This window comes from Chelonoidis abingdonii, chromosome 1 (assembly GCF_003597395.2).
Source record: "Chelonoidis abingdonii isolate Lonesome George chromosome 1, CheloAbing_2.0, whole genome shotgun sequence".
NCBI lineage: Eukaryota > Metazoa > Chordata > Testudines > Testudinidae > Chelonoidis > Chelonoidis abingdonii.
Genome location: NC_133769.1, coordinates 97,737,069 through 97,751,866, shown reverse-complemented (window position 1 = coordinate 97,751,866; position 14,798 = coordinate 97,737,069). Strand labels below are relative to the sequence as shown.

At 48.9% G+C, this 14,798-nt stretch overlaps 1 protein-coding gene across 3 annotated transcripts in view; it reads left to right on the top strand.

The window, feature by feature from the left end:
* Positions 1–13,003: 13,003 nt before the first annotated feature.
* Positions 13,004–14,798, top strand: part of ADSL (adenylosuccinate lyase) — a 45,117-nt gene continuing 43,322 nt past the window's right edge. Inside the window, exon 1 of one of the 3 annotated variants that reach the window (XM_032787862.2) lies at positions 13,004–13,207. In XM_032787862.2, coding sequence (XP_032643753.1) covers positions 13,052–13,207 — 156 coding nt within the window. In that variant the 5' untranslated portion in view covers positions 13,004–13,051. Of the gene's footprint in view, positions 13,208–13,299; positions 13,322–14,798 lie in introns of those variants that run through there. The other 2 variants (XM_032787852.2, XM_032787870.2) reach the window with 2 other exon arrangements.

Sequence of the window (14,798 nt, the reverse complement as noted above, 5' to 3'; positions counted from 1 at the left end):
TGCATAGTAAAGTTTCAAAGCTGTATTAAGTCAATGTTCAGCTGTAAACCTTTGAAAGAACAATCATACTGTTTTATTCAGTTACAGACATTTCAGATTTACGAACAACTTCCATTCCCGAGATGTTCGTGAGGTTCTACTGTGATTTATATTTTGCACATGAAGCTGTATGCAATGTATGTTAAACAACCTGTGAAATCCTTTTTGAAGCTCAATCTCTCTGCCTTGCTCTCTTGAAAGTGCTGCTGCATTATCAGCTTTCTGGGGCCTGTGTGTGTCTTTGCACACCCTAAGGTACATTGAGTTACTCCTGGGAGGCTTCTGTGCCAACAAATTTAAAATTCTTGGGACAATATTTTAAAATTCTGCATATTTTATTTGTCAAAATAACACTATGTAATCACGCCATTTTCAATTATGTTGGTAATTTATTACAAAATATCTGTAAGCAACTATGTAACAAGAAAATAAGGAAACAGATCAACAGAGCCAGACATGTACCCAGAAGCCTCCTACAGAAATACAAACCCAAGAAAGAAACCAACAGGACTCCACTGGCCATCACATACAGTCCCCAGCTGAAACCCCTCCAACGCATCGTCAGGGAACAAAACCAAGTAAAGGGAAACCAACAGAGACTTCCACTGTGCCATCGCGGACCATACAGCTCCCCAGCTGGAAACCCGGTCCAACGCCCATCGTCAGGGGATTCCCTACAAGAGCCCATCCTGGACAATGATCCCACTACTTTCCCACAGGCCTTAATAGTGGCCAGGCCAGGTTCCTCGCCCATAGGCAACCTGAAGCAGGTATGTCTCACCCAGTAACTCTGCACACCCGTACCAAATGGAGTTAACTCTAGCTCAGGAAACAATCCCTGCCACGAACCTCGATGCAACTCTGCCCACATATCGTACTACACGAGCGAGCGACCAGTGGCACAGACCTAACCGGAAATTCAGCCGACAACCATTCATCGTTTTGTCGATTCACACTGCTCCGCTTCTCACCAATATAAGTCCTATACAGCCATTCACATGGCGCATGGCAATGCCCCTTCTGCGATGTGCTACAGGTCGGCTCAGACTGGACAGTCTCTACGGGATGGAACAGGCTGAGACTATGACACAAATTCAGATATTCGGAATGGCCAATATACATAAAGAACCTCGTTAGGAGAGCACGTCAATTCCTCCATGGCATCACTAATAGCAGACCTTAAGGTGGCCATCCTGCCAGCAAAAAACTTTCAGGACCCAGACTTCAAAGAGAAACTCTGAGCTTTCAGTTTATTCTTGCAAATTTGACACCATCAGCTCCAGGCATTAAACAAAGAACTGTGAATGGCTTTTGCCAATTACAGAACCAGTTTCTCCTTCCCTTGGTTTTCACACTCCAAACTGCTAGAAGGAGGTGGCGCTCATCCTCCCTGATTGAAACTAACCTCTATATCTCTGCTTGCTTGCATATTAATATTAGCCTGCCCCTGGAATTCCACTACATTACCTGCCCCTGGAAATTTCCACTACATGCATCTGACGAAGTGGGTATTCACCCACGAAAGCTCATGCTCCAAAACGTCTGTTAGTCTATAAGGTGCCACAGGATTCTCTGCTGCTTTTATGTAACAATACAAACAACATTTTCCACCAGGAGCAGAGTTAAAGAAACCACTAAAGCAACCCAGTTCCTGTTTCTCTGCCCCATCCCCTTCCCAGAGCCCAGCTGGGGCAGATAACCACACCTCCTCCCCCCAGAGTCCAGGCATGGGGCACCCCTCCCACCCCCAGCCCAGACACTCACAGCCCTTCCCCTACAGACCCCAGCTGCAGGACAGCCCCAGACCCCAGCTGCGGGGGCCCCTTACACCCCCTCCCTGTCCCAGAGCACAGCTGCAGTCCTCCCAGCCCTGACACTCACACCCTTACCCCCAGAGTCAGTCACAGAGCACCCAGCCCAGACACTTGCACCCCCTCCCCCACCAGAGCCCAGGGATCCAGAGGGAAAAACAGCCTGATGCTGGCTCCCAGGCTTGTGTGGAGTTTTGCACACCATCTCCTTCCTTCAGGACATGCCAGGAACTGCAGCTGCCCAGAACCCTCCAGCTTTGACTCCCCTTCCCGCAGTATCTTCTATTTGCTAGCTGGGCTCTTCCTGGTCTTCTGCAGCCCATTTCTGTGGGGGGAACAATTCTGCGCAGAACGTTAATTTCTGCATAAATTCTGAATTGCACAATGGCACAGAATTCCCCCAGGAGTAATTCAGTGGAGGGGAGTACATTGCCGGCATTTTAAAAGGAACAGGGAAAAGTGGGTAGAAGTATATGCACATTGACACCAAGCTGCTTTACTGAGTTTCCTCTACTGTGGTATCCGTTCTTCAGATTTGAGAACAGGGAGGCTGCCAGTCCTGTTATGTGGTCTGTTGGAAAGAGTAGAACTAATTTCTTTTTAAATCAGGGCATCAGTTATGCTGTCCCTCTACTCAGTCTGATCCTGTCAAGCACTGGTTGGTATTAAAGGGACATTAGTTTAAAAGTGATAGCTTTATACACAAATTTGTAGTTCGAGGCTATTTAGCACTGCAGGAGCGAACCCACCCCTCACTTCCTTCTCTACTGCCTTTGGCCTCTGACTGAAGGAGCAGTCAGCAGTCGTCCCTTCCTTATCTGTGTTATTAGCATAAGTAGTGTTTGTTTTGTTACCATTGTTATCCTTAAAAGTGGTTAGGTCAGTGTTCCTTTATTTTATTCCTTTGGGTTTAAAAAGGAGAGAGAGAGGAAAAGGAAAAGAACTTCAGTCTTCTGCCCTGTCTGGGGGCATTCCTCCCCCTCCCCCCAGCATCTAGTGGACACACAACTTTTTTTTTTTCTAGTTAAAAAAAAAAATGTAAAGATGAGGTTCTTCTGCATTACCCCCAGCTAGAGGATGACAACCCTCTGCCCAGGGGCTTGCTGGGCGCGCTCTGCTCCAAGCGTGCCTCTGCTGCCAGGAGTCAGGTCCTGTAATGGGCAGACACTCTCCCTGTGCCCGTGCCTGGGGGAGCCTCGCAGAAGTGCTTTACCTGCCACTTCTAAAACGGCAGCCTCACAGGAGCTGAAGTTAAAATTCCTCCCTCTGGAGAAAACACTTCAGTCTGCAGGGGACGCCGGTGGGTGCTGACCGCGGATCACCCCGAGCCTTCACTTTCAATGGGGTTGAGGCATGAAGGGGGGGGAGAGAGAAGAAAAGGTTAAAAAAAAAAAAAAAAAGTCACCGGCAGACTCCCCCCAGAAAGGCTCCTAAGAAGAGCTCCTCCGAGTAGATGGCCAGCCAGTGGGGTGCCCCAGAGCAGCCACCCCGATAGGTCCATAGGAGCAGAGGGAGGGAGCTCCTGTTGTGAGCTCTGCTGGCAGGCACCGGGCTCTATGGTGCCCCCTAAGGAGAGGGGACAATTACCGTACCATCTCTAAAAGAGTGGCACAGAGAAACCCTTTGGTACCAGGTGCAACAAAACTCCAAGCTAGGAAGTGTTCTACACCTTCCCAACCCTTGATGCTGACAGCATTCTACAGACACTCCCGAGCCCACAGTAACACAGGTGCTTTGATACTCTGGAGACCTCTGGCCTCAGTACCCAGGGAGAGACAATTACTGCACCATCTCTAAAATAGTGGCACCAACAAACTTTCTGTACTGGGCACAACAAAACTCTCATTTAGGGAGTGCTCTGCCCAACTATCAGTACTGACAACGTACCACAGACACTCCTCTGTGGTACGAAGTAAACCCATGGTGCTGCATGAGCTCTGGTACCTTGGAGAGCTGATGATTGGGGAAGAAGCACAATCCTCACCCGGCACCCAGAATTGCTCTTGGCACCGGGCTGTATACTGCCAATACCCCAATCAAGGTATCCTTACCCACTGACGAATCTGCACTGGCCAGGAGGAGATCATTCCCCCATCACACTACAAGGGTCCTCCCCAATTCCATCATGCCAACCTACAATCATGGTACAGGCTCCCTGAGGTAAGCCCACCCCCCAGGCCTGCCTTCCTCTGTCTCCCCCCCAAGACACACACATGTCGCGACCATCCCTGGTATCTCTCAGGGAGAGTCTACCAAGATGGTTTGCTACAGCCTGGCTGTCCAGAGCACCTGAGCCAGGGCAGGAAAATGTTTGTTTTTTTCAGAACAGGAAAAAAAAACGAGGAAGCTACCTCTCCAGCACACTTCTCCCCATCTCTCCCACATGAGGCTGTGTTGCCCAGCCCTCATCACTAGGTGAAGATTTTAAGAACTTTCTGGATCTTACCAAGAGGATGGCAGATGAGATGCACATTCCCCTACAGGAGGTGGCAGATACACATCACAAGTTGGTGGAAATTCTGCACACCATCATCTCATCTAGAATTGTCCTCCCAATTAATTAGGTTATTCTAGACTGGCAAACACCAGCTTCCATCACACCAACCTGCAACAGAGTGTAAACATAAACAACCCTACATCTCTACACGAAGATGCAGACTTTGATTTCAACATCTGCAACCCAGCTCCATCATAGTGGATGTGGTTAATGCACGAAGTAAGCAACATAATGCCAAGTCAACTTCATACGATCAGGTTTGGCAAGATGGGGTATTCATCAACAACATTACTGTTTAGAGTCATAAATTACCAAACTGTCATTGCCAAACAGGGCTTTGGAGTGGAGCTCAAAGCTGGAGTGTGGAGCCAGAGCACAGCTCCAAAGCCCTGTGGCCAAATACAATTTTATTAACCATGGGAAACCCAGTATGTTTCTGGAACATTACTGGAAACACAAAAATAACAGATTCAGACCATTCTTAGAGATGGTTAGTTAATAGCCAGACTGGTCCTAGAAACACCACTGGATGTAGCTGTTACAGCTGCCTGCCCAGTCTCCATGACAGTGGTACTGAGGCGGATTGTGGGTTTGTTTGTTTTTTTTGGCTTCACCTCTCTAGATTGACCAAAGAGCTCTACAGACTTCCAGTTTGAAGGGCCAAACTCTTTGCTGAGAAGACAGATTTGCTCTTCACATCCTGAAGGATTCTCGGACCATGTTACACTCCTTAGGAATCTACGCTGTGGGACAGAAGAGAAGATATACCTCTCAGCCACACCACAGGTCACAATCTTCTCAATACCCACCATCTCAGTGCTGCTATGAGCCACAGTGTAAGAGGCCCAGGGCTCAAAAGTGGGAACATCTGCATCCCAGTCTGTGACCTCTCAAACTGCCTTTTATAAGCACTTTTGATGAGCTGGTCGAGGGCCTGAACAAATATACCTTACAGCATCAGCTGCCATCTATACATCTGTCACGCCACTCAGAAGTCACCTTACCCTACTTCACAGCAGTTAGGACCAGCTCTAGAGCAAACAGATTGATTTCTACCTCTGAACCAAAAGGGTGCCTACTTCCATATCTCAATACAACCACCGTACAGGAGATTTCCTACTGCTTACCTTTTGGGCAGGATCATTATCAGTACAGACTGCTCCACACAGGGTATTCTCCAAGGTTCTCTTCGTTGTAGTGGCATACTAACCCCGGTATAGTGACTGGACTTTATCAGCACCAACATGATGCAGTACGAGCGAGAGCTCCTCTCACTACTCACATTCACTACCCTGGGACACACGTCTCCCTAAGACGCTAGGGAGCTCACCTACACAACAAGGTTCAGGACAAACAGGCTTCCACAAAAATGACCTTCCATTTCACTCTTTTGGGGATAAGGGCTGCCAGGAGTGCAGTGCACACACTCGGCCTTTCATCAAAAACAACACACAAAGTTCATGATGGACTTAATGTGACCTATATGTTTTCTATAAACTGCCAAGGAGCTGCCAGATCTCCCTCTCTCTACAAGACAGCACTCAAACTTTGGAATTGATGCACCCATCACAATGCACTCATCTCAGCTGTCTATTTACCAGGGATACAGAACGTGACAACCAACAGTCTCAGTTGGAATTTTCTCACGACATTGAGTGTGTACTGAATTCAGAGGTGTTTCAAGATATATCCGCCCTTTGAGGAACTCTGCCTATGTATCTCTTTGCTACTTAATGGAACAAGAAAGGTCCTTGTTACTGCACCAGGGCCAGCCTGGGGAAACATTCACTGGCAGTTGTCCTCATCTTCCCATGGGACAGGTCCCACTTGCATGTCTTTTCCCAGTTTCCCACTCCATCCAAGATTTTGTTGAAAATTCAGCGAGACAAAGTGAGAGTTATTCTGATTGACCCTCTTCACCACAAGTCTGGCTCCCTTACCTGACACAGATGTCAATATGCCCTCCTGTTTCTCTTCACCCCATCTTCACCGGGTCTATCAAAACAGTGGGCTGACCCTTCACTCCAACCCGCAGGTCCTCCGCCTCTAGGCTTGGCTCCTTCTTAGTTCCAAGGCTTAGCGGCAGAATGCTCTGACAAGCTGAAAGACATGTAACACAACCACGAGCTGACCACTCGACATACTTTTCTACAAAATGGAAGTGACTCCAAGTTTATGTCATTCCAAACACACAGACCCAACCTCATCTTTCCTCCCTCTGATTTTGCACTACATTTTAAACTCTCACTCAGCTCCCTTAAGGTACATCTCATGGTGAAAACAGGGGTGTTTGCTCACTCACTAATGCGCAGATTCTTTTAAGGGCATTGGGAATCTTTCCCAGTGTGACACCACCCGCTCCAGCCTGGGACTTTAACCTAGTTCTCAGGGCTTTGAGTAGACCTCCCTCTGAGTCCAGGGCAACTTGTTCTCTCTTACACCTGTCCATGAAGACAGCATTGCCATCACCTCAGCTAGGCACACAGATATAGCAGCGTTGATAGCACATCCATCATGTGACAGGTTGGATCACAGAAACCCTCTTGGGAGCTGCCAGCTGATGTGCCAAGACTACTACTACCCCAGTCTTCCCTGCCAACTCGGGACCCCAGCATCTTGTCTTGCTGAGCCAGACACTCCCGTCTGCTCCAACAAAGACCCAGGGTCTGAATTACTTGCCCCAAAGCTGCAGGTTTACCTGAAAGCAGCTAACAGAAGTGTTCCTGTCTTTAACATTCAGATGCCCAATTCCCAATGGGGTCTAAACCCAAATAAATCAGTTTTACCCTGTATAAAGCTTATGCAGGGTAAACTCATAAATTGTTTGCCCTCTATAACACTGATAGAGAGAGATGCACAGTTGCTCCCCCAGGTATTAATACATACTCTGAGTTAATTAATAAGTAAAAAGTGATTGTATTAAATACAGAAAGTAGGATTTAAGTGGTTCCAAGTAGTAACCGACAGAAAAAAGTAAGTCACCAAGCAAAATAAAATAAAATGAGCATATTTGTGTCTAATCAAACTGAATACAAAGAAGATCCTCCCCAGTTCCAGAATGCTCCCTTTTACAGGCTAATCTTCTTTTAGCCTGGGCCCAGCAATCACTCACATCCCTTGTCGTTACTGTCCTTTGTTCCAGTTTCTTTCAAGTATCCTGGGGGGTGGAAAGGCTCCTTCTTTAGCCAGCTGAAGACAAAATGGAGGGGTCTCCCAGAGGTCTAAATAGACTTTCTTTTGTGGGTGAAGACTCACTCCTATGCAAAGTCCAGCTCTAAGATGGAGTTTAGGAGTCATCTGGGCAAGTCACATGTCCATGCATGACTCAGTTTTTACAGGTGGCATCCTGTCCTCAAATAGATTTCTTATGTGGATTGGAGCATTCCAAGATCCATTGTCCTTTAAGTGTTTCTTGATTAGGTACTTAACTTTAGCAGAGCATTTGGTGAGTTCCTGGAGAAAGGAATGTTGAAGTTATTTAGAAATCAAGCCAGTACACAGCCAACATTCATAACATTGAATACAAAAATTGATATATGCATGTGAATAGGATTAATACATTCAGTAGATTATAACCTTTATGGAGATATGTTACATGGCATATGTAGCACACTCTAACGAGAGTGATCAGTTAAGGTGAGGTATTACCAGCAGGAGAGAAAAAAAACAAAAAAAAATGTAGTGGTTATCAAAATGGCCCATTTCCAGCAGTTGACAAGAAGGTGTGAGGAACAGTGTGTGTACATTGGCCAAACAGGACAGTCTCTACGTAAAAGAATAAATGAACACAAATCAAAGGTCAAGAATTATAACATTAAAAAAACAGTCAGAGAACACTTCAACCTCCCTGGTCACTCGATTACAGACCTAAAAGTCACAATATTACCCCCCCCAAAAAAGATGAAAACCAGACTCTAACGAGAGACTGCTGAATTGGGATTAATTTTCAAAATGGACACCATTAAATTAGACTTGAATAAAGACTGGGAGTGGAAGGGCCATTACACAAAGTAAAGCTATTTTCCCATGTTTATTCCCCACCCCCCCCACCCCCAGTTTCTCACACCACCTTGTCAACTGCTGGAAATGGGACATTTTGATTACCTTCTACCAAAAGTTTTCCCCCCGCCCTCTCCTGCTGGTAATAGCTCACGTTAACTGGTCCTCTCTTTACAGTATGGTAACACCCACTGTTTCATGTTCTCTCTGTGTGTGTGTGTGTATATATATCTTCCTACTCTATTTCCCACTGCATGAATCCAATGAAGTGAGTTTTAGCCCACGAAAGCTTATGCTCAAATAAAGTTGTTAGTCTCTAAGGTGTCACAAGTACTCCTGTTCTTTTTGCTGATACAGACTAACACGGCTGCTACTCTGAAACCTGTGGTAGAGAAGGATGTGAGGGAGGTTCACCCTTGCAGTGGTAAATAGCCTCCTGGCAGACCAGGAGGGAGGGAGAACACATATCTGGGCTCAACAGGGCACTGCTACCAAAAATCTCCAATTAGAGGTGCAGGGGCGCACACACACCTAAAGTGGAGCACCCATAGGGACACACATCTTGAAGAACCATTGTTACTGCACAAGGTGAGTAACTTCCTCTTGTCATTACTAACAACACCCAAGAGTAATATAGCAGAGATTAGAAAGGAAGGAGGAGATTTTTCCTCATATTTTTATGGGTTGCACAGCATCTCTTGTGTAATCAGTTCACTGTTTCCCCTGGCTTTTCTGTGGGGGGTGGGGGGGGTGTTTGGGCTAGATCAGTTACATATCAGTGGGGAGTTAAAAGCATTTCAGGTAATTTGTAATATCACAAACATTAGGAAGCTGCTTTTTAACTCAGTTTTTCAAAGAATTGATTGGATGTCTTGTGTCCCCCAGGGGGAACCTACCTGTTTAAAGTCTCAGTAAAACTTAGTTTCTAGGAGGCAGATTTTTTCCATGAGCCTGTCTGCCAGGCTTCAGCACACTTCCTTTAGCTGTTGCACTAGGATTTTTTAAACAATTCCTCCCCTTAGGAGCAATCTCATAATTTGCATGTAGACAGTGCCTAGTACAATGAGACCCAAATCTCAGTTAAGGCTTCAGGGTTGCTATCACAATACAAATATTTACATGAGTATGTCTGTTGTACTTAAAGTACTGCACAGGATCTTTTCAGGGGGGATAAGGCAAAGCACCACAACAACACTGTATCATATTCATATGATATATATTACACTCATGCACTCACACACACTATATCACAATCTGTCTTTTTGTTATTACCAGCTAGTTGCTCCCCTTAACTTCACTGGTTAGGTGAGTTAGATGGGGGAGGGGTGAACTCAGGCTTCTGTCAATACGTATTGATGCTCTGATGTTGACAAGATGAGACCCGGCCCAGTCCTCTGCAAGACACCTCACATTTATAGCAGCTTCCCTCTCATGCCAATCTCTCTCAGATTCTGTGTCAGTTGGTCATCTGTGGCACTTCCTTCTGGGTGTTCTCTTAATGTTCCCATGTTTATTTTCAAAGAGGGTGTTTTCAAAAGAAGGTGCTCACTTCTAACTCCCAAGGCTGTCAATATGTCTGATCTTCTTTAATGAGCCCACTTGACAAGTTTTATTGTTTTTAGGTCTGGCTTCCATCCCCTCTCCAGCTGTTGTAGCTGTCTGGAGGTGCTTGCCTTTCAGGCTTGACTCATTCATTCAACAGGGCAATTGATTAAAAGGGGGGGAGATCTTGTTCTACTCCTAGGGAAAAGACATTTTTCTTCTACTTTAACTATCCTTAGGGGCTATAATATTATACTAAGGCTCAATACAAAGTTTCTATATAAGGATTTGATACGAAGTTCCCATATCAAAGGACTTGACACAAAGTTGCATGAAAACAGCAGTCACACGGATAGACCCAATACAAGGTTATATGAAGAGACATAATACAAAGTCCTATAAAAGTTATGTGAAGATGCTTAAGGCAGAGATTTATCTACATGTGTCTCATCCCGGCAACACACTGAGAGGCTTACACAAAGCACCTCACTGGCTGATCAGCTTCTTGGTATTGCAGCCCCGCACTGTACCCTGGAGACTTGCTATTGCTCCGTGGACTCTTCTTGCTCCAGTGTCATGGCCACATCTGTTTCTAATAAAGAGCTGCTGCCCAAGATCCTACAAACCCCAGCTGAGTCCTCAGGTTATGCTCTCTAGGACTGCAGTAAGCCTGCAGGTCAGCACCAGAGTTTGCTGCTTCACATCAGTGTGATACTGTGCTCCAGCACAGTATGTTTGTCCTTACTCTGTAGGTTTCTAGATCCCCTCTGAGCTGAATTGCCAGTCCCTCCCACTGGCATTTGGGGAGGGGGAAGTTAAATTTATAGAAGTGGGAAGCCTAACTGCATTTGTCCCTACCTTAAGTTCCTTTTTCCCACTGTGATAAATCTTCAAAATGTGCATTAACCAAAATGTGCTATAACAGCTGAAGACTGGTAGAGAAATTACTATGCTTATCTGAATGTCAGGATTAACTCTCATGATAAGTGATTTAATTTCCTGGATGCCATTTTGGAAAGGCTTGAGACTCAAATTCAAGCTGACTTGGGTTGTAATTGCTCTCCTTGTCTGCAAGGCCCTTCCCAATTTTACATAATCATCTATGACAACAGAAATTAGAAGTGAAAAAAAAAACTCAGTTGATCCAATCACTGCCCTGACCAGTACAGTGCCTCTTCAGTCTAATTTGTTTCCTGAAGTTCTATACTCCTCCTCTCCTGCTAATTCAGGCTCTCTCTCCTGCTGGAGAAGATCCATATTAACTATGCCTGTTACTGTAGCACTCAAGGGAATCTCTCCATCCTGCTTAGAAACATAGCTCACACTCTGCCCCTGTGCTCACTGCTTCCTCTAACTAGTAAGTCAGTGGACAGGTCCCTACAATGTGTACTGCTGTTGAATTTTCATGGTGGTTTGCACATCCTCTCTCCCTGTAAACAAGACTGGTGCCAGGGTTTTTCACGCCCTAGGTGCATGGCCATTTTGCTGCCCCCCGCGCTGCTCCCATGGCTCCGGTGGAGCTGCTGCAGGCATTCCTGCGGAGGGTCTGTGGTTCTGGTGGAGCTGCCACAGGCATGCCTGCGGGAGGTCCACTGGAGCCGCGGGAGCAGCTGACCGTCCACAGGCATGACTGCGGCAGCTCCACCGGAGCAGCGGACCAACGGACCCTCCGCAGGCATGCCTGCGGCAGGTCACCTGGAGCCCCCTGCTGCCCCCTCCCCGGCAAAATGCCGCCCCCTCAATAATCCTGGCGCCCTAGGCGATTGCCTAGACTGCCTCAATGGTTGTGCCGGCCCTGCCTGTAAGAATCCCATTGCTGTAACTGCTCTTGTGTTGTGGAAAATTGTATGAACATGTAACATTACATTGTGGTTTTATTCCATGGTGAGGTTTAAAGAATTCTTCTCCATTTCTCACTTACTGCTTTTATACTGTCTGACTCCAAGAGCAAAGTAATTATTGCCAAGCAGCCATACAGAGTAGTATATCATACACATTTTTTGCATAGAAGATAGGAGCTTTGCCTAAACTAGGGAATCTTACCAAAATTTCTAGTTTAGTTCTACCAGTGTTAAGATTGCTAGAAACCTAACTAGAGAGAAGCTGCTGTCAACTTTTTATAGTTTTATCTATAACTAAGCTTGGTAGGATTCAACTTAAATTGTTAATCATTGATAAACATGTATCACTTCACACACACCAATAGCAGTCTGTGAGCACCTGCTTCCTCATTTATTCTAACCATGAAAAGTCAATAGATAAACAAAGAAAGCTGAAAATCCATAATTTCATGTAACTGATAAAAAAAAAGTCACACTTAAAAAAGAAATTGCTAAGTGTGCCTGTAGCCTGGCTCTGAGCAGCTCTCACTGACACTATAAGCAGCTCAATACCAATGAATGCACTAAAGCTGAGTTATAAGAGCTGAATCTTTCAACTCGTGGTGTTGGAGGGATGAATGGAATTCAATGTTAAGATGTGATTGTTCAAGGCTGTCCATGTTAGTGGCACTGGGCATAAAGCGCCAGCTGTGGAAAGGGAAAACGGGTTCGCTAGCAAGTTGTTTTCTTCCAGGCCTTGGGCCATTTAGCTCAAGCTGCATAGGCTGCAACCACCCAGTTTGCAGTGCCTGGGTAAAGTGGAGATGGGGAGCAATGGGCAGATCTAGCTCAAGAATTAGGGGGTGCCCAAAAGCCCTCGGTGCTGACTAGAGCAGCCGGGAGGAGGATGTGAGCGAGCAGTAATAAACAGAGACGAAGTGAGAGGCTCTGGAAATCGGATTTAACACTACCGCTCCCCCCGTCCCGTGTAGACAAGCCGTAGCGGGCCGGAGCCCTCGGTGGTAGCTGTTACCCGGCAGGGAGAGGAGCCGCTGCTGGGGGCGGGCAAAGCCCAGCAGGAGCCTCCAGGGAAAGCTGCAGGAAGCAGAGGCAGCGGGGCCTGGCTCCCGTCTCTGGCCGCAGCACCGGGACCCTCCCGCACTAACCTCCTGCCATATTTCACGCTCGGAGGAGGGCGAGGCTGTTTTACGACAGTCAGCGCGGCCACACTCTGCCCTCTCGACCTCCTGCCGAATTCCACACGGGGCAGGGGGCCTCTCGCGCTCTCTCACGAGCCTGACGTGCAGCCGGCGCGTGAGGTTCCCGCGCTGCTAGCTGGGGCCATGGCGGCGCCCGGCGCTGAGGAGGACGCGTTCGGCTGCTACCGCTCGCCGCTGGTGTCGCGCTACGCCAGCCCCGAGATGGGCTTCAACTTCAGCGAGAGGCGGAAGTTCGGCACGTGGCGGCGGCTCTGGCTCTACCTGGCCCAGGCGGAGAAGGTACCGGTGGGACCGAGCCCGGCCCCGGGACCTGTACCCCGCGCGCGGTGGGGTGCGTGTGGGGGGATCCCACAGGCCCAGCCCCACGGCTGGAGGTGCAGAAGCAGCTGCCAGGTCCGCCCCGGGGGAGGGATGCGCGTTTGACAGAGGGGAAACTGAGGCACGCGGCGGTTCGGGGGCTGCCCCGGGGGCCCCGTGGCGGAGCCGGCGCTGCTGACTGCTCGCCCGTGGCGCTGATCGCCGGACCCTGCTGCCGGGGGCGATGCGGCACGTGGAGGGCTTTTGCCTGGTCGCCCGTTAGCAGCAGCGCGGTTGGAGCTCCCTGACTGGGGGGCGAGGGAGGGGGATAGCCCAGCCACGCTCCTAACCCGGGTGGTGGCGGGTGTCCACTTGCCCCAGACTTTGGAGTCGGGTTAGGGGCAAAGAGAGCAGAATCGCCTAATCTTGAGGGACGGGATTAAGAAAGAGGAAATTAGCTTGTGGATTGGGACGCGTGGATGCTCACGCTGTATCTGATTTTGGCAAGAGAGGAAAACGGGATCCCAACCTGAGCATGGGAGGCAAGTTTGTAGAAATTTTGGTGGTGCCCAGAACCCACCCCCTCAAACTCCACCTCCACCTGCCTAAGGCTCTGGGCGAGGTTTCAGGGGGGAAGTCTGGGGTGCAGGTCCTGGGCTGGGGATTAGGGTGCAGGAGGGTGTAGGCTTTGGGAAGGAGTTTGGGTGCTGAGTGCAGGTTCTGGGCTGGGGCAGGGGGTGGGTGTGCAGGAGGGGGTGAGGGCTGCAGGCTTTGGGACGGAGTTTGGGTGCAGGCTCGTCTGGGGGTGGGGGTGTAGGAAGGGGGAGGTGGTGCACGCTGGGGCAGAAGATCAGGCTGCAGGGGAATGAGGGTTGGGGCTGAGGATGAGGGGTTCATGATGGTGGGTGGCTCAGCTGGGGCAGAGGCTCAGGGTGCAGGGGGATGAGGGCTCTGGCTGGGGAAGAGGATTAGGATGCAGGAGGATGAGGGCTCTGGCTGGGGAAGAGGATCAGGGTGCAGGGGGATGAGGGCTCTGGCTGGGGCAGAGGATTAGAGTGCAGGAAGTGGATGATGGGCTCGGGCTGGGGAATGAGGGTTTGGTGCAATTGGAAGGCTCAGCGGGCTCTAGGGCATGAAGGGCAGAGTAAGGACAGCCTGCCTTGCCATTAGGGTTGGCAGGGCTAGGACCTGGGGCCAGCAGACAGGCAGTTCTGCCGGGAGCCGTTCTCTGGCAGCAGGAGCAGACAGGGACGCAGCAGAGGGGGAGGCAGGGGAGGGGTGGAAGGCGGATGCGCTGGGACCCGCTCCAGGCGGGGGCGGGCGGGGCAGTTGGGGGGAGACCCGCGGGAGGCGGTGGTGCTGGTGGCCCGATCCAGGCAGGGCCAGCGGAGAGACCCAGCTCCAAATATTGCTGGAGCAGTGCCTCCAGCCCTGAATATTCCTGGAGCCTGGGCACCTCCTGCCCATATAATCTGCCGCCTATGAACCTGAGGGAAAGAGAAGGTACCACAAAGGAGACATTGGCTGACTGGGAAGGTGCAAGGAGAGAGAAGACAGATTCTGGTTTCCAGAG